General features: G+C 57.5%; 3 protein-coding genes and 1 pseudogene across 4 annotated transcripts; all 4 read right to left on the bottom strand.

Annotated features, from left to right (window-relative positions):
* Positions 1-1,226: 1,226 nt before the first annotated feature.
* Positions 1,227-3,416, bottom strand: LBRM_23_0760 (hypothetical protein, unknown function; the record flags this gene model as incomplete). Its single annotated transcript, XM_001565098.2, has 1 exon — positions 1,227-3,416. The coding sequence occupies one exon, from the start codon at positions 3,414-3,416 to the stop codon at positions 1,227-1,229; it is 2,190 nt and encodes a 729-aa protein (XP_001565148.1).
* Positions 3,417-5,589: 2,173 nt separating this feature from the next.
* Positions 5,590-6,814, bottom strand: LBRM_23_0770 (annotated as a pseudogene). Its single transcript is given in 3 exon segments — positions 5,590-5,991; positions 5,994-6,188; positions 6,191-6,814. Coding segments are annotated over 3 exon segments (1,221 nt in total).
* Positions 6,815-8,579: 1,765 nt separating this feature from the next.
* On the bottom strand, positions 8,580-10,184 carry PRI1 (putative mitochondrial DNA primase; the record flags this gene model as incomplete). Its single annotated transcript, XM_001565100.1, has 1 exon — positions 8,580-10,184. One exon carries the CDS (start codon positions 10,182-10,184, stop codon positions 8,580-8,582), a length of 1,605 nt encoding a protein of 534 aa, XP_001565150.1.
* Positions 10,185-14,427: 4,243 nt separating this feature from the next.
* LBRM_23_0790 (conserved hypothetical protein) lies at positions 14,428-16,878 on the bottom strand (the record flags this gene model as incomplete). The annotated part of the gene is made up of 1 exon (XM_001565101.1): positions 14,428-16,878. The coding sequence occupies one exon, from the start codon at positions 16,876-16,878 to the stop codon at positions 14,428-14,430; it is 2,451 nt and encodes an 816-aa protein (XP_001565151.1).
* Positions 16,879-18,164: the final 1,286 nt, after the last annotated feature.

An 18,164-nucleotide genomic window follows, 5' to 3' on the forward strand; every position in this document is an offset into this window, starting at 1 on the left:
AGGGGGGGGGGGGGGGGGGCAGAGAATGCGAGAAATATCGGTGTGGTGCACGGTTGGAATGTGTCGCTCTCTCGGGGGTGTCACATGATAGGCTTGTGGTGGCTCTCTCTCGCGTAAGAAAGGGATCGCAGGGGATTGGGGTCACCTATTGCACTCCAGAATTGGTCTCTCAGCAACTCTCACACCCCTCTGAGATGAGAAGCTCTTGGGTAGCGTTCTCTCCAGATGGAAGCGAAACAGTCGCGGAATAAACTGGTTCGACCAGTAGGGGGGGGGGGGCACACAATGTAGGTGTGGAGGCAGCGTCAGAGAACGAGCAACGTAGTGGCTCTTCATCTTAAGAGAGTTGAAGGACGAGGCGCCGATGAATGGCTGGTAGCCCCGTCTGGCGGTAGAGTAGGTGGTGCATAGAGCAACGCACCTCTGACCTGCGCCTATAGGGGGTAGCCGTGATAGGGCTGCCACCAGCACCTCAAAGGATAGCCTGGAATAGTCGCGGTCAATGGGGACGGTGGCCCACCGAGGTTGGGGTGCGGGGCGTGCTCGGTTGCTCATCGCGCCTCGGTGAGGAATAGGGCACATGGTCTATCGTCGTAAAAAAAAAAAATGTGGTAAGGACAGCGGCCAATCTAAGGTCTGTTGAAAGCGTCACACGGCAGTTTCTAAGCCACCCGTAGCGAGTTCGCGCTCGACTAGACGTGTGTGCGGTGCATCCGGCCAACCAGAGAATCCCGGTTGGCGCACAGACGCTAGCAATCAGGAGAAAAGGCACCTAGGTCATTGGTCGTGGGACGCAAGACTTCGGGGTAGCCGTCAGCAGCCGAGGGATTGAGATCGGCCCCGCCAGGACGACGCACGGGGAAGGGCCTCGGAGGCAGGTGGAGTCGTCGTTGGAGGAGAGGTCGAAGGAGGCGAGGTCGGATGCGAGCTGACTTCGTCGGCCTACAGTGAAAGCAGTGGTGTAACGTCGGCCATCTCACAGAAAGTGCCGGAGTTGTCCGTCGAGCTGGTCACAACCCAGCAAAGCCATCCAAGGTGCAGTCCCACATCGCATTGGATGTCCGCCGCATGTTGTTTATATCGGGCAGTGAGAGCTTGACGTTGTCCGCGGAGTTATAGCGCTGTAGGGGCCTGTATTCCAACTCGCTGGCACGCATACGTAAAAAGGGGGCCATCAGCTGGTCCCACACCCTTCACTACGTCCTGTTCTTTTGCTATCGTGCACCTCACGGCGACAGTTTTGCTGCGGAAGCCAAAATAAGCTCCACGACGATCTGCACAAGCCACGCGCGCTGCACATCCAACGCGGCCACCTCAGCATCCACCACTTCGGCCGAAACAGACAGCCCCGATGCCACGGTAGACCCGGGGCTGAGACCACCACCAAAGCCAGTGCCACGCCCACGCATACCTCGGCCTCGGTTGTAGTACCCTCCTCCAGCACCGAGCCCTACGCCTCCACCACGATTCGTGTAGTAGGAATTGTATGGCTGATAGGTACCCGGTCCAGCCCTGCTGCTCGGCGACGCTAACGTAGCTGTCACGTTCAACTGCGAGCGAACATGCTGCCAGGTGCGAAACTCGGCACATGGCTCAGCGTTGCCAACAGTCACCTCTTCTTCGTGGCGTTCACGTTGCCCTGACACGGTGGACACATCTTGAGTGGCCAGTCGATAGCTGTGCGATACCTTCGGAGCCGTCGCCATCGCGGAAGTACCCGAAGCCACCGCTGTGGTGGCGGTTGAGGAGGCGAAAGATGGCGCTAGCAAGGCTGTTGTGACGGCAAACGTAGGAGAGCCGCCGGCAGCGGGGACCGCTGTTGGCGTCGTCATGGGTGACGGTGGAGACGCCGCGTTTGAAGTGGAAGCAGCAGGAAGGAGGGGATTGCCTACAGCGAGAACTGCCTTGGTGCCGACGATGCGCAGTGACTGCTGGAAGACATACAAATCACCTTTCTCTTCATCGATTGGGGAAAGGTTGCCGCTGCCGGAGTCGGCTATATGGAGAGAAACACAGAGATAGGCTGGGCGCGTTGATGCGACACTGCCTGCTACCGACTCTACTCCCTCGCCACTTTCCTTGGCGGTCCCCTCAATGCCATAGTACATCTCCGCCTGCACGCAGAGAGGCTGGCGCGTGTCGGGGGCACGGCGGAGCACACGACCAACTACCATATCAGGGCACGTCCAGTCGAGCAGGTGCAGTACAACCGCTACGGCATCCCAGCCGAGACTAGCCATAATGCCAAGCGACGCGGCCGCCGCCGAGCCGTCTGAGAAAAGACTTCCGCGGCCAATCGCTACCATACAGATGTGACGCACTGCGCCAACGACACCCGCCGCCGCATCCACGGCGATGGAGGTTGGGGCAGGCACCAGAGGCCCTTTCTTTAGACCCCCCTTCGGCTTTGACGCCGGCGCACCCGGCGTGTCAATCGCGGTAGCGGTCGGTGTAGCGGTAACTAAGCTCCTCTCAGAGGCAAACGAGCTCCCCTTCCCCGTGGCTCCACCGCTAAACCCCTCAGCATCTTTGAGCGTGCTACCAAAGGTCGAGCCCATAAGGTCGAACACAGAGAAACCGCCATTACTGTCGAATGCCGGCATCACCGTATTGGTAGACAACCTCGTGAAGACGCTTCTACCGCCCAGCACAGCATTCGCAGGGTTCGAGGCCGGCGACGCTGTGCCACCTCTCCGGCCTGTGGCACGCCGCACGCCAAGCGACTTGCGCAGCTGTGCCACCGCCGCTGCAGACCACCCACGACGGCAGCCGCCGCCGCGGTAGAGAAAGAGTCGCTTCATCTCCGGCTTGCCACGCGTCACAGCAGCGGCTGCGGCTGCACATGTGGCTAACGTCTCTGCCGACAGTGCGCACTCGACAACAACCTGCTTATTGTGCTCAAGCAACCAGAGCAGCGCCGTTCGAACTCCAGCCTCGTCGCAGTTTGCGCCGTAGTCAACTAAATAAATCACCTCCACGTCGTCCACGAGAGAGTTGCCGGAATTGCCAGTCGCTGCATGGGTAGGACTGAGGGACCCCGCACCCGGTCGCGCAGACCAAAATCCCGCGCCTGTCACCGTTGCTGAGGAAGAGAAAGGCGCAGTGCCACCGCTCCGCGTATTCAGCAACGGCTTAAGGAACCAACTCCAGGCCGTCGCGATGACGCAGTCCTTCTCTCGAGCGGCGGTTGAGGCAGCACTAGCGCTTGCCAGGATAGATGAGGTGACGGCAGCGCTTGCCGTGCTAGTCTTCCTCGATTCAGCCCCTGCACCAAGACCTGTCGTCGGGTCTGCCACATCGTCTGAGACGCGCACCAGTACATTCACCAGGGGCTTGTCATCTCCAGCCGCAGCGCTTTCCGTGGCCTGCGGGAGACGATAAAACTGCACACATCGCAGCGCAGTCGCGCAGGCCATCTCTGCGGATGCCTTCTTTTCCGCGTCGCTGACGGTGAAGTCTGTCAAGGCATTGCTGCTGTGGCTCACCTTGGCGTCCTCGGTGCCGACAACGACGCTCACGCGGAGGCCGCCTGCGTGAATTGCACACCACTGCTGAAACACGCGTGATCCTGTGCCAATTATGGCAACGCGGGGCGTCTCAGAGCCTGCATCGGCGCCGCTGCCAGTGAGGCCGCCGCCACGAGCACGGCCAGCCGAAAATGAGTTAGTGCCGCGCCCTGTGGTACCTCCACAGTAGGAAATCCCTGCCGAGGCACCGCGCCCACGACCTCCTAGACCGTCAGCGCTAAAGCCCGCCCAATTCATGCGGGAGGATATGAAGAGCGAAAGAAGTTTGGGCTACTGAGAGTATCAGCGTGTGTGTCTCTACGTGGGTGTACGTGACAGCAAATCGATCGAAGAGACAGCACAGTCAAATGGCGCCGTAGCAACAGCTCCAGGCTTCTGGGGTCGTTACTCTTCGTAAGGGCGGAGCACCGCAGCGACAAGGCAAAGAGTATCAACTAGAAGAAGAAGGAGAGATGAACATGTGCGTTGCCGGGGTGCCGCTGTACTTCTGAATGCGTCACTCTGCAAGTGGGGGGTATGAGCGTTCAGACCACTACTTTGGGGTGGGGCTGTGTATTTGTGGGTGTGAGCCAGCATGTGCGGCACTCATGAGGGGGCGCAGACCGTAGTGCGTGCCCTCCCGTGTGCACAGCAGAGCAGAGGGGAGAAGGACCTCACGAGGCCCACACTCAGAGAGTTCCCGTGCCGCGCCACAACGCTCAACTAATCCAGTCGACTGCTTCAGGGCGAAGGGAGAAAAGAGATGCGGCAATGCCTGTCTGGGTGTGTGTGTGTGTGTGTGGGTGGGTGTGTATACGCCGTGGCACGTGACCCCGTCACTCAGGCGCGGTCACCGCAGGAGCAGCGAACCGCGGAAAGATCAGAAATGAGAGCTGAAGAGCAGGTGTAAGAGAGAGAGAGAGAGCGGATGATGAGCGTTGGGCATCGCACCAGGAGAGTAAAGCATCGAAAGTCATAGAGATTAGCGAGAGGAGAGAAGAGAGAGTAATGCAGCTTTGAGTGTCTGCGAAGGTATAGGGGAGTGGGAAGGAAGTGCCACATGGGCTGACACACTTTCTCATGGTTCCTCCCCCTCCGAAGCCACCTAAAGCGCTATGAAACGCTGTATTAAGCCGCTGCGTATGAAATGGTCTCTGAGCGCGCACACGTGCACAAGTGCTTGGGTCCAGTCAGATACAGCTGAGTCAACGATGTTTGGTATGCAAGTATCCGCACATGCCCCCTCCCCGTGGGGCACCTGCATGCCCTCACTTCCACATTTTTCGCTCCTTCACACTCTGTTTGGTATACGGTGGTGATGCTGTTGCGGCTCCTCTGCTCACCCTCTCCCTTCCCCTTTCTCCCTTCGCTTTTCCTCTTTCCCGTGGGGATTGAAGGGGGGGGGGCCTTTCCTGTTCGCGTTTTAGCTGACTGAGCGTAGAGGTGTTCAGGTGATTGCAGGGGAATGTTTAGATGAAGCCAAGAGAAACGCACGCCCGTGCCCTCCACTTCCCCGTCCTCTCCAGTGTGAGCATGGACACAGTCCGAGGAGGACAAAGAAATGGGAAGGGGTGGCTGATGAAAAGAAGGTTGGAGGGTGACAGTAGGACTGGAGGAAAAGATGAGAGAGTGGGAGAATAAGCCTGAAGAACAACGGATGGGCATGAAGGGAGATAAATGACAGAGCAGCCCCGCCTGTGGAGCGCGCTCGAGTAGGGGGGGGGGGGGCAAAAAAAAAAAAAAACGCCACGGATCTGCCGTGGGAGACCGAATAAAAAACAAAAGAGAATTGTGAGAAAGAGAGCGGGATTGTCAACAACATCCAAAGAGAAGCAGAAGTAGGACTCCAATGGCACCAACCTGAGCCCCCTTTGAGGGCCCGGCTGCTGAGAACAGAGCAGAGGCATGGAGAAAATGCGGGAATCAAAAAGGCATTCCCTAAGAAGAAGCATAAACAGGAAAAAAAAAACCGAGATATTCAAGTGCACACACACACACACAGCAGCCGCTGCTACAGTTATCTCTGCTGGGAGACGTGATCAGTCCTGCCGTTTGCATTTGAATTTGGTGCTAGGCCTGGGCGTCACGCGCATCGATGCAGACGCATGCCGACATCATGGCGCATACACTGCCCTTTCTCTCTACACAGTAGAAGCGCATCGTTGCGGCTGATGAGGGTATACTCAAGTACCTTATTCATCACGGCCTGCATCTTCAACAGCACCACCGCCCAGCAACGCGTACGCTTTTCCTCCGTCGTGAGCCGCTGCGCGTCGCCGTCGGCGTCCGTGTAGAGGATCCCAGATACACTACCCCACGGCTCCGTGCGTCGGGAGTTAGGTGTATCGCCCTTTACCGGGCGCTTCTCATTGGAGTGCAGGTTGTGCGCCTCGCAGTACTCCATCTCGGGTCGGTCTGTCATGGGCAGACACATGTAATCCAGCCGCAGCGCTCCCTTCTGCCGCGGCGACGTGCAGATCCTGCTCAAACGTCCCTTTCGAAGGAAACGAACAACGCTGCGGGAGTCACCTCGCCATCCACATCAAATAGCACGTTACCTATAGCAGGGACGATGGTGCGTGTGTCATTCTGCGTAACAACGCGGCCCGTCACCTCGATCGACACCTGGAAGTTCATGAGGTGCACAGCGGGTAGCAGACGCAACACCAACCAATATCGCCCAGGGCGCCGTGCGGCCCCAGCTCTGGATTGGTACGAATTTTGTTCTCCAGGAATGCCTCACCACTGCTCAGCTTCGGCACGCCTGCCTCGTCCATCCTGCGCGAATCGCCCATCTGCTTCACAAAGCTGCGCCCTCTATTGATATAAGGATACCTGATGCCGGTGACAAACATGCCCATTCGCGTGAATGTGGATCTGGGCACACCCAGACAGTGTTGATTGCCCCGAGGGGACCTACACGAACAGCCGGTGCACTCATGTTGCTCCTTGAGTGTGTGTGTGTGTGTGTTCACCTGAATGTCCGAGCTTGAATATGCGCCACGTAAGTAGGTGGGGCGGCTGTACAGTGGCCTGCCTGTCTGCGCAAGTAGGCAGTGCGATACTTCGAGGTGTATATTGTTTGGGAGGGGGTAGTCGTTCTGCTTTACTTGCTTGGCTTTCTGCTTCTCTCTTTTCCTCCTGTTGTTGTTCTTGTGGGATGAGCCGCGCACGTCCAAGCAGCAGAAGTCGAAAAAAGGGGGGAGGAGGGAGAGAGTGAGTCTCACATTGAGTTGTGGGTGTAGATGAATGTAATGCCCTGATACCCTCACAGAAATATATGTATGTATGTGTGCGCGCGTGCGCATATACTAGTCGACAGAGAAGAAAGTGCAAGAGACGAGTCACCATGACATGAGTCAGAAGAACAGTGTGAAAGATACCGACGCCCATCACGGTAACTCTTCGTAAATCATCTCATCGCCTTCACCACAGCGAGAGTGCGGTACGTGTCAGCCGTTAAAACAAGGGCATGCGCAGCTAACACGCAGACCCCTTCGGCCTCATAAAGAGAAAGAGACATACTGAACATCCTCTTCGATACAGGGCCAAGCGCGATTGGGGTGAACGTTAGGGAGGTTTCTACAAAAGACTACCTCGGCCCCCTCCCCTCCCCTTCTGTTTAACCTTCAGTTTTCTCCGCACAGGCACGCACGTGAATATGCGTGAATACCCCACAGCACACGTACACATTGACGCACGCCGTGGTAATCACGACAGTCATCGACTGTGACTGCCATCGCCTCCCAACAAGGAGAGGAAGTGATTTATACTGCTTCTAAGAAATCAGATGCTAGCACACAGACACCCACACCACCACACACCTCAGAGCACCAACGGGAGGGGCGCGCGGGGGGGGGGGGGGTGAATAGAAGCATACGGCCCACCTTCACCCACCCCGTTACTCACAAAACAACATCTGAGTATGTACCTCCTCACTTCCTTTTCTTCCTTGCAAAGAAGCCCAAGACCAAAAGGCGAGGCAACAGAGAAAACACCAACAACAACAAAAAGAAGAACGTCTATCCGAGGAGAGCGCGGATCAGGAACGATCGCGAGCGAAGAAACGCACCCGCACATTTCGAAAGAGTCAGGCGAGAGAGAAACGGACGAGTTCAGGGCGCGGCGCACGCCACCAACACGACGCGGCAGCATCAACTCCCTCACCAATGCGTTAGCCATGTATTTCTCTTTCCTTCCTTTGCGTCTTCCGTCTGCGTCAAAGATTCTGCCAAGCGCTGTCTCCGTCAACACCCCGTGGGCTCGAGGAGAAGCGAAAATTAGGGGGGAACACTTATAAAAGCCTCTAAACACCACACACCCGCACAAGCGCGTGCCATCGTCCACCCGCATCGTCACTGCTCCCGCCACCGTCCATGTGATTCCTCTCCCAACAAAACTCGCTTCAGTTTCAGTTGCTGCCCCGTCGCTGCGGTCTCATTCTCTCAATATCCTCTCAGCTGCACTCCACACTTGACTTTCTCCAGTAGTGTCTGCACATCAGGGAAGACAGGAGGGGAAAGAACATGAATGAGGCGCTGAAGAGAAAAGGAGAGCAGTCAAAGATGGTCCCTCTGCGATGAGGTGAGTGAGCTCTTGAAGCAGTAAGCAGACATCACATGGAAGACCCAAGACACTCCGTGAAAAACAAAGCTGGAAAGTCACAAAGACGAGCACCCATCCACCACCGCCGTCACAACCCACAGCACAGACGTACAATGGCACACCATCAGCCTACTCCTCATGTCCGGCATGTCTCCCTCCCTCCCCTCCCAACGAGCGAAGTAGGGAAAGAGCGAGCGGTCTCGCTTTTGCAGGCAAACGTGGGGCGAAGGAGACGATGGGGGAGCGCGGGACACGTGGAGTGGACCACTGCCAGCGGACTCCCTCAAAGAGGGTTCTCGCACACCCACCCGGGCAAGCCCGAAAAAAAAAAAAGATGTGCGCTACGTTACGAGCGAAGAAACAAATCCACATGGATGTGGGGGTGTGTGGGTGGAGAGAGAGAAGCATCAGATTGCCCACCGCGGAGAAGGGCAATATCAGCCACCACATACGCGTGGACGCACCCTTCTACGCCCGGCGGAATGTCTTCTGCTGCTTCATCTTGCGCGACGCCGACATCACGCTTCCGGTGGTGGGGGCGGCGGCGGCTTTCGACGGCGCCGGCGCCGGGGACACTTCAGTGGCAGGGGTAGGATGGTAGCGCGAGGTGCGCCGCTCGGCATGAGCGGCTTCCCGCTCCATGGCCTCGCGCATCGGCACCTCTAAACGACCGAGACGCTTGTACGCCGTCCACCAGTCGGCATTGTGGCCAAGCCTCTCGGGGTTGAAGGCGGCCCAGCGCGCTTCACACTCGCCATTGTGAAATTTGAGCGGGCACTTGCGACTTGCCTCCGTCCACGCGTCGAGCATCTCTGCCATGGCCGGCCGAGGCAAATTCTTGGCGTTGCGAAAGTGGTAAGCCACACGGAAGGCGCACAGTCCCAGTCCGATCCACGTGCGCCACTCCCCCACCTCTACCTCCGTCGCCTGCCGCAGCCAGCGAGACGCGCTCTCGATTGCCTCTTTTTCCGTTCGTGGCAGCAGTACCTGGGGCGGTAGAGGGGTACCTTCGTTGCTGTCGCCGTGCGTGACTCTGCTGCCGCCGTACGCTGGCATGTTGTATTGCCGCGGTGACTCGAATGTAAGCACGCGCGAGAACGTCGACGGGTCTCGAACGCAGATAGAGTGCAGCGCTGCCTGCTCGTCGCTCACCTTCCCGCCTGGGAAGCCGATGTGCCACTTGGGCTCGTCAAACACAACGATGGCGCTCGTGCGGTTCTCTTTCATGCAGCTGAACATGCGCAGCATGCCGTTCGGCCGATAAATCTGCAGGTCCACATTCGGCAACCGCTCTTGAAAGCGGAAGAGAAATCCGTGCAGGGAGTAGAAGTCGGCGAAGGCCGCGTCCTTCAGCCGGGTGTGTATGTGAAAGGACGCCTTCTTCAGGTTTGGCGACTGCAGCACAACTTGGGTCTCGATCCTCTCGCCGATCTTCTCAATCTCCTCCTTCAGCGGAGTCAGTACGTCGTCTAGCACCTTGCGCTGATAGAGTCGAACCTTTGACATGCTCCAGTACTCCTGCGGCACTTGAGAGTCAATATCCATCACAATGTCGATCGGGGTCCCGACGCGACCAAAGACGGCATGCACAGTGCGGATTGTGTCCGGCATCGACACAATCGCCGAGCTTGCCACGGACAGCGGTGTCCCGGGCCACGCAAAGAACTGGCACCCGCCAGATGGGAGGCGTCGGGCGAACATGGCATCCGACGAGCTGCACAGCGCTGCCACTTCATCAATGCGGTAGCCTTTCACCATCGGCGTCTTCCGAGACGACGAAGAGCCGTTGTTGTAGATGGCGTCATCCATGTCGTCGCTGCCCAGAGCGGCAGCAGCCTCTGCCTCCCTCGATGAGGCCTCGTGCATGTTGCTCGAGATATTCTCACTTACTGTGTCGTCATTGCAGAGGTTTTGGTGTGCCTCCTCAGTATCCTGGCTCTCTGTTGGATGGCTCTCAGTGCGCCAGTCGTACTGCTCGTGTGCAGTGGCCGTCTCTTCGCTGTAGTGCTCCGCAACGTCGTGCGGTTCCTCCTCGATGGAACCCTCCGGCAGCTTGCGAATCTCGTTCAGCATCGCCAAGCCACGGCGCAGTGGTTGAGCGGCGGTAGAGGCGGCAGAAGTGGGCTCTCTCGGTGCTACCGCCTGAGCGACTGTTTCGGCTGCTGCGTGACGCATAGCTTCCCCTGCGGTGGCTCCGGTGCCCACCTTCTTACGCTTTATTATCCGGCGGATGATCTTCTTCTTGCGCGTTGGCGGTGCCGCACTTGCCACCCCATCCGATGACGAAGCCAAAGCCGACGGAGGCGTGACGAGAGATGCAGGCCGCGCCATGGATGCCCGCGGCACCGCGACGGCTGTCGTAGCCGCCGGTGACGCAGTCGTAGAAGCCTGGCGAGGCGGAGGTGGTACTTGGGGACGCGAAGCGGCCCCAGCGGCATCCATCGCGGCAGCCACAGCCGCGCTTGCTGAAGCATTAATAGGTCGCTTCTGGCCGGCGTTGAATGCGCCCTTGAAGAGCAGAAGAGACGTAGAGCGCCGCATTTTTGCTACTGGTCTCTCTTCTTCTATGACAATATGTGTATCGCTGCGGCGGTGATGGGTTCGACTCTGAAAGTGCTCGTATCGACCTGGGACGCACTCCGCTCTTCGTTCAGCAGAAGTACTGGAAAGAGGGTGAAGGAGGAAAGCCCAAAAATCGAAAAGGGGGCCACGTCCCACTCAGATGGCGGGTAGCTGCCTGTATAAATGTGTGTTTCGTGAGTCTCTATGGGAATGGGGTAAAGCCACGGTTTAGCTGCTTGCTGACCGTCTCTACAAATCCACTTCTTGCTGATGAATAATGCTGCTATCCCTCGCGGTGTCACAGTTCTGGGTGTTCGTTATCGTTTCTTTGCTTTCATTCGCACACACACACACACACACACACACACACGCGCGCGTTTTTTTCCAAGGACCGGCGCTACGCGTAGGTTAGTGCGCGCCTGGCGTGAGGAGAGGTGCGGGAAGAAGATCTCAGTAATGACGCCACGTGGTGTAGGATAAGAGGCCAACGTACATGTAGGGTTGAACACGCGCGGATTGGCAGCGAAGGGTGATCGGAGCTCAATGAATGAAACGCTAGAACCTCTTTCTTCTAGTGTGTCGACGATCTCTTGCAAATCTTGCCGATTCACACGTGCTAACACCCACGTGGAGAGCCAAATCCCTCAACTCTCCCCGCGTTAAGGTTTCCTTCTATTCGCTCACTAGAATTGAATCCGAGGCGCTAAGTGTTGCGGCAGCACAATCCCGTTTGGGAGGTCTTCGTGTAAAAGACAAAGACACAAATGCGTGTGGGTGTCCGTGCGCGCGTGTGGGTGTGTAGGTGTGTGGGTGTTGCTGTTTCGGAGCGCGGTAGAGGAAGACAAAAAGGGAAACGCAAAAGAGAGAGAGAGTTGCTGGCACACGCTAATAATGAGGCCGCCTCACCCTGAAAGGCGTCTCCCTGGCATGGCATAGACAAGCAACGGCAGCGGCATCCTCGGAAAGGTATGCACTCCTACAAAAAAAAAAAAGCAGAGGCAGGTGGGGTCACACGCCAGCCTTTACCTCAGAGGAGAGGGGGCCGCCGCCTCTTTATCTTCTTTTTTGGTCGAACGCACCTTTAGTTGAAGACATACCTGCGATCCGCCTTCACAAAAAGCTACGGAGTAGGGCGAGTGCCTTGATGCACACGTACCTGAGTGCAAACGCGGCGATGTGGCACACGTACGTGTGCGTCGTCGCAGCCTATTCCTCTCGTATTTCCCTCTACATATTTTTCTCTTTTGTTCCCTTAAGCATATCGCACACCATCACTCGCTTTACACAGTCGTGTTGCTTTGTCGATAGCAGTCAGCGAGAGCACACCACCTGAGCTTCCTCTGTGTATCGCCTTCGGCTCACACCGGGCCCGTCCCGCCCACAAACAAGCCAACGAATACGCGCATGCAGCGACAGCTCGCCCACACCTCTGCCGCACCACGGCGAAGCCCTCGCCGTCTCGGACAAACCGTCGCGGGTTGCCAACTTGGGCAACGCGTCTGGCACGCTTCCCTCGCCCTTCCTCGCATGCGGGCTGCGCGATCGGCCGCCAGACGGACCTGGGCGGGCGGCACGCCTCGACCCAAGCGGGCCGCCCCCAGGGTCCTGCTCTTGAGCAGAGGCGCTGGCGGCTGCCGTGCGGACAACAGGGGGTGGTCGAGACGCGTGCCGGATGAGCTCACGGAGGAGGTCGGCCCGCCTCCGGTCAGGGCCCGAGGAGAGCCCCGCACCCTGTCTGGGTGTCATGCCTCTCCCTGAGCCGCTTCACGCGGCTGCATTCCGTAATACGGCGCGGTGGTTCTCCACGGTGGTGTCTGGGGGACTCGATGAAGCGACTCGGGGTGCCCTCGGCATGCCTCTGGCGTCTGTGTCCCGTCAGCCCACCCGGCGGGACGGAGGAGATGCCGCATGCTTCGCAGACACGCACCCTGGGGCTGGTTCGCATGGATCTCCGCGTGCCATGCTCGCCCATCACTCTTGCTCAGCTGGCCTCTGCATGCTCTGCCTGGGGGTGGTGCGCCATGCCAGCTGTGCTTCACAGCGCGTGCGCGCAGTGCTCGCGCCATCACATCCAGGGGCCTGCTTCAGGGCGGCGCTGTTGTCCGGGGGCTCGCTGTTCCCGACCACCGCTTCCGTCTATGCCACGGGGACGTGTCCGTACATGGCCTGCCCGCGCGTGCCGCCGTGATGAGTCCGTGGCGACAGGGAGGAGGGGGCGCCACCCTCTTCTGAATCCGCACGCCTTTGAGAAGCGTCGCGGTGGCTGGCGGAAGTGGCCCGGGCATGAGCATGCGCCTACGCAGAGGGAGTCCATAGCCCGCCCTCCTGATGGGGCACGGAGGGGAGGAGGGGGGCGACACTAGCCACACGACGAGATGGGGGAGTTTACGTATGGCGAGTGAAAATGTACCACACAAAAAGCACCCAAAAAAAAAATAATACTAACGATGAATTCTCCGATAGCTCAACCCCCGCACTATACGCGCACACACCACTTCCCTTGTCTTCAGCACTGTGCTCATCTTTTCGTTTCCTCTTTCCTCCCCCTTCCCCCACACCTCATGGACGGGGTGCTAAGATAAAGCGAAGTAAAAAGGGGGCACCAGACGGGAGCAGGAATGATCGTGTAGGAAGAAAAAAAACGAGCGCCTTCACGCAGATGTACCCATGCACATAAAGAGAGAGAGAGAGGGAAACATCCGATGTTTACACTGGTGCGCATAATGCTCGGGGCTTGCGCCGTCAAACTCAAGCGGCTCTGTCGCTGGTAAGGCTGGTTCTGAATAGAATAAAACGCTGGCGGTGGTTTACTCTGTGGCACCACGAAGGGGGGGGGGGCTAGAGAATTAAAACAGACGCACAAACCAGTGGTGGGGACAGTGGAGACAGAGGCAGCACGCGCAGAGACAAACAACACAGTCAAAGCGTAGAAAGACAGAGCCGAAAAAAAAAAATGGATGACAAGCCAGTGGCAGACCGAAAAAGAAAGCGAAAAAAGAAAAGAGCGAAAAAGAGGGAAGCAACGTAGGGCGGTGTAGACGACGTGGCCTGCAGATGCCTCACAAGTGAGAAAGAGAGAGAAGCAGAAATAGGAGGGACAGCGAGGCGAGGTGGCGGCACACAGACACTATCAAATGCGTTTTCTGAGTTGTTCTTGTGAGGCGGGGCAGGGGCGGGGTGGCGTCAACGCGGCATCGGCGCCGAAAAGAAGAAAAACATGCGAAATAACAAAGAAAAACGAAAAGAGGGGCACAAAGAGAGAAAGAGAGCAGAGGAAGAGCAGAGCAATCGTTAGGGAAGCAGAAAGAGGTGAGCTGCAGACGAGGGGTGATTCAGGGCGCTTGAGAATGACGTCGCATGGAACGTGATCATGAGAAAAAGAAGAGAGGACTACCTGAAGTGCGAATTATCAGCCTCTCCATACGAGTCTCCAGAGACAGAGTAGCATACTTCTATCCGTATGGACATACACAACACACGACAAAGAAAAAACGTCGATTGTGCGCTGTTGTCTCGCCTCCCCCTCACACCTCCTTTCTGAGGGGTGTCGTTAAGGCAGACAGAGTGGGAGGGCCAAGGCGAACGGGCGGAGGTGGTGAGTGCACGAGTGGCAGCAAAAAAAAAAAGAAAAAAGAGGGGTGAGACGCCGTGGACGCCGGGCCTATGATGGGGCCATTCGACACGGGCTACAAAGAGGTCGATGTGCGTGCGCTCTCCAGCACACACACACGCACCGGGGCACAGAACAACGCGCTCATATGGGGTCGAAGGGCACGGAGAGCAAGCGGAGAGCCTCATCCGGCTCCATTAAGCACCCCACGTTGTACAACACAGCGCCCCGTAATTCACCTTTATTGTTGTGCTCTAAGACGTCGGAGCTGCCAGCCTCTGTCTGTCCAATCCAGAGCACAGCCGGTCGCTCCATCACCTCGACGGGCGCAGAGTTCACGTCCACCACACCACCCGCGGCAAGCACGTCCTGAGCCTGGTACCACAAGGACCGCCCCTGCGTGCGCTTAGGTGAGGAGTTCGTAGCGACGAACCGCGCAATCGCAAGTTCCTCCTCGTCCACCTTGATATACGCGGAGCCGAAGGTGCCAGCAGCAGAGGAAGCACAGGGCGACGCTATATCCTGGTTTCTGCCAGAGCCCTCCTCCACTGGAAGTTCTCCCCGAGCATCTGCACTACCGTGGTGCTCTGTTGACTCGCGGGGCACCTCCGAAGTTGCGTGGTGCGTTCCAAATGCCTCGGCTGAAACGGAAGCCTGTCGCACGGCCGCGGCAACTTCGGGGTGCTGATTGACCAAAGACTCATAGAGCAGGGCAGGGTACGGTAGTCGTTGGCCGCTCACCCCATTCAGTGCCACGCCGGGGTTTTCGAACTCCGCTGTTAGGACGACGGATGGCACGAGATAAGAATCGGGGAAGTACACCTGCGATATGTGGTACCAGTACTGGAACGTCTCAGCAGAGCCCCGCGCTGTCGCCATAGTACTCTGTGTGGTAGGGATCGTCGCAGTACCAAACGGCAGAGCCCTGCCACCCCGACATTCTGTCGATGCTGTGTTGGCGCTGTCAGTAGTCGCCAGTGTATCCGCCGCTGTGGTCACACCTTCGTCCGCCGCACTCGCCTTCCCGTTCTCGGTCTCGACGGCCTCAGCAGTGGCGTGAATGTAGTGCGCGCCTGCCGCCCCAGCCGACGCTGGCAGAAGCCCAACAGCGTCGGGGCGAAGCTTCAGCTCGAACCTACGGATCTGTCGCAAGGTGAAGTACACGGGCAGTGACCACCTGTTGACTCGCATGTCCTCCTGCATACAAATAAGCATCTTCTCAAAGCCGTGCACTCTACTGCCGTGATCCACTGGGGTGCCGGGGCAGGATAGCGAACGCAGTGGCTGCCATGCATGGGCCGGCGACTGCGCTCCCATGTCGCCGCCTCTGCTCTCCGGGGAGCCGCGTTGGTGCGAATAACCCGAGAAAAAATAGATAAGTTTTTTGTGCTTCGCTAAAATCAAGCACCTCTGCAAGACTGTCTCGGCGTCCTCGATGAGCGATATGTGCACCACCTTGGACGGAACTGCAATCGGCACAATGTGCTCGGCTTGGCCAGGTAGCGGTACGGCACCAATCCTCAACCACTGTTTATAGGTGCCCCACCACTGTGAGTGGTATCCATGACGATGGGCGAGAAGGTTGAGGGCTTTCTGGCGCATTAAAGCGTACGGGCGGCGTGAGTGAATCGAATACATACGCCGGAACCCTTGAGAGCTGCATTGATCGCTGGCAATGTTTGGAAAATTCAGCTGCAGCATCCGAACGCCTTCCATGATGTGATGCTCCTGAGACCACAGGAGCGGAGCTACCTCACTGGGTATGATGGTCGACCCATCTCGAGGTAGCGTTGAACCCACCGAGAGTGCAAGCTGTCCTTCACTGTCGGGAAAGCCCCGGTCCCGCGGTGACAACGCAGTAATAGCGTCGTCGTGCTCCGCATCGTATCCGTCCACCTCTGCATTACCAAGACGATGTGCAGCCAGTGAAGACAAAGCAGTGCCTTTTTCCTCGAACAAGTACATTTGATCCATGTTGAAGAGATAAAGCGACTTTGTGAGTGTAACAGTGCAGATGGGGACCTGGTAGTGCTGCCCATCCTCCGCAGCTGCGACTGTATTCCCTGGCGGTCGCCCTCGGCGGTGGCGCAGCGGGGTCGCCTCCTCCGTACTGTGCTGAGCGCCGACGCCTGAATGGTCGCCCGTCGGCACGGGCCCGGTGGGCACCTCGTGTCCCGCTGTGTAATCATCCGCTGCAGTGTGTAACTGATCTGGAACTTCGGCACCGGCAGCATGTGCCGCTTGCAGGCCTGCCCCATGCGCTGCCACCGTCCTCGCCAAGACTACGCCGTTGTGTGTCTTGTCTTTAGCGTCGCTAGTCTTCCGCACTCTCTCCTCTTGGTTGGCAGTCACCCTCGCCTGTGCAGGAGCGAAGCGAGACAGGCGAGGGTGATGGGCGTAGGGATCGATTCGGAGAGGGTTCGGCACATTTAAGGCGGACGCGGTCGCCTGCGTGGCGCGAAAGTCGTCCTCGTCCAGCCACAGACAGGAGGATGACAGCGGATTGGAGGGCAAAAAGTTAAATTGAGCGAAGCGTTTGAGAGCCGGGACGCCTTGAGTGAAGACCACCAAGAGGTGGCACGTATGCTTCAGCATGGAGTGACGCCACTACCGTGTTTTACTGTTTTTTTTTATTTTCCGCCCTCCTGATCCGGCCGCCCTGAGTCGATGAGGTGTGCTAAGGGGGACTATGCGAGTACTTGGGCGTGTGCATTCACCGTTAGGGGGTGCCGTATAGCACACCGCGTTCTGTGCGCAGGTGCACACGGAGAAACAAAAGTGCAGAGGACAATGCAGGTTCGGCCAACACCACACAGTGATGCAGCACGAGCATGCAAGATGAGAGCCTAGAGAGAAGAGGAGGGGGGGGGAGGAGGAAGAAAAAAAAGAGTAACGTGTGGTGGGAATCAGTCGAGGTTGCAGTAGTGAAAACCAAAGATGAGTGTACCACTGAGTCCGGCTGCGGAGGCGCTAAACTCGTCAGATAGGTACACACACACACACACACACACACGCACACGCACACGCACACAGCGAAGAAAACGACCGTATAGAAAGAGACTCTCATGGCTAGTACTTCCAGCACACAGTAACGTCTACAGAGATAGAAGGAGAAGCACACACTGCGCGTGCAGGTCGGGTGCACGTACCCGCCTAAATGAGTGTGTGGACTTTCTCTTCCTCTTTCCTTACCGCCATACGCAGAGAGTCACCTCCCCCTTTTTTCTCTCTGGCGGCGCAGGTGGTTTCTCTTTTCCTACTTCCTCGCGAGCGCTTGCACGCTGAGGAAGTGGGGGTGGAAATGAAAGTGAGGGGGTGCGATCATCATCATCATCATCATCGCCTTCGTTTTTTTCTTTTACAGTCACATCAACAGAGGTAGAGGAAGCACAACGTAGCAAAACGAAGTGTGTCGAACAACAAGAAACGCAGCCGCCGCAAAGAAAAAGAGAGAGAGAGAGAGAGAGGGGTGCATGTGCGGGTGTGAAAATCGTGAAACAACTCGATCCGGTCGGGGAGAGGAGGAGGGGCTGTGAAGCAATGAGGGTTTGACTCCTGCAATAAGGTCAGCCCCCCCCCCCACCACCACCACCACCACCTCCTCCTCCTCCTCCTGCCGCCCTCCCCACGGTGTTGTCTACGTGTTGACACGTGTAGCAGAACACGCGGGGGGGGGGGGGGGGGCGAGAAAGAAGCGGGTGAAGAAAAAAAAAAGAGAGAATGAAAAAAGTAGCAAGAATTTCCCTCCCTCCCTCCCTCCGGTCACAACCATAAGTGAGATTACACGGAAAACAAAAAACCTTAATGTTATTATCAAAATTCCCATAAATGTTAACAACAGTGGTGCGTAAGGAAAATTTTATTTTAAAAAAGGCTGTTTC

This window comes from Leishmania braziliensis, chromosome 23, assembly GCF_000002845.2.
Source record: "Leishmania braziliensis MHOM/BR/75/M2904 complete genome, chromosome 23".
In the NCBI taxonomy this organism is placed as follows: Eukaryota; Euglenozoa; class Kinetoplastea; order Trypanosomatida; family Trypanosomatidae; genus Leishmania; species Leishmania braziliensis.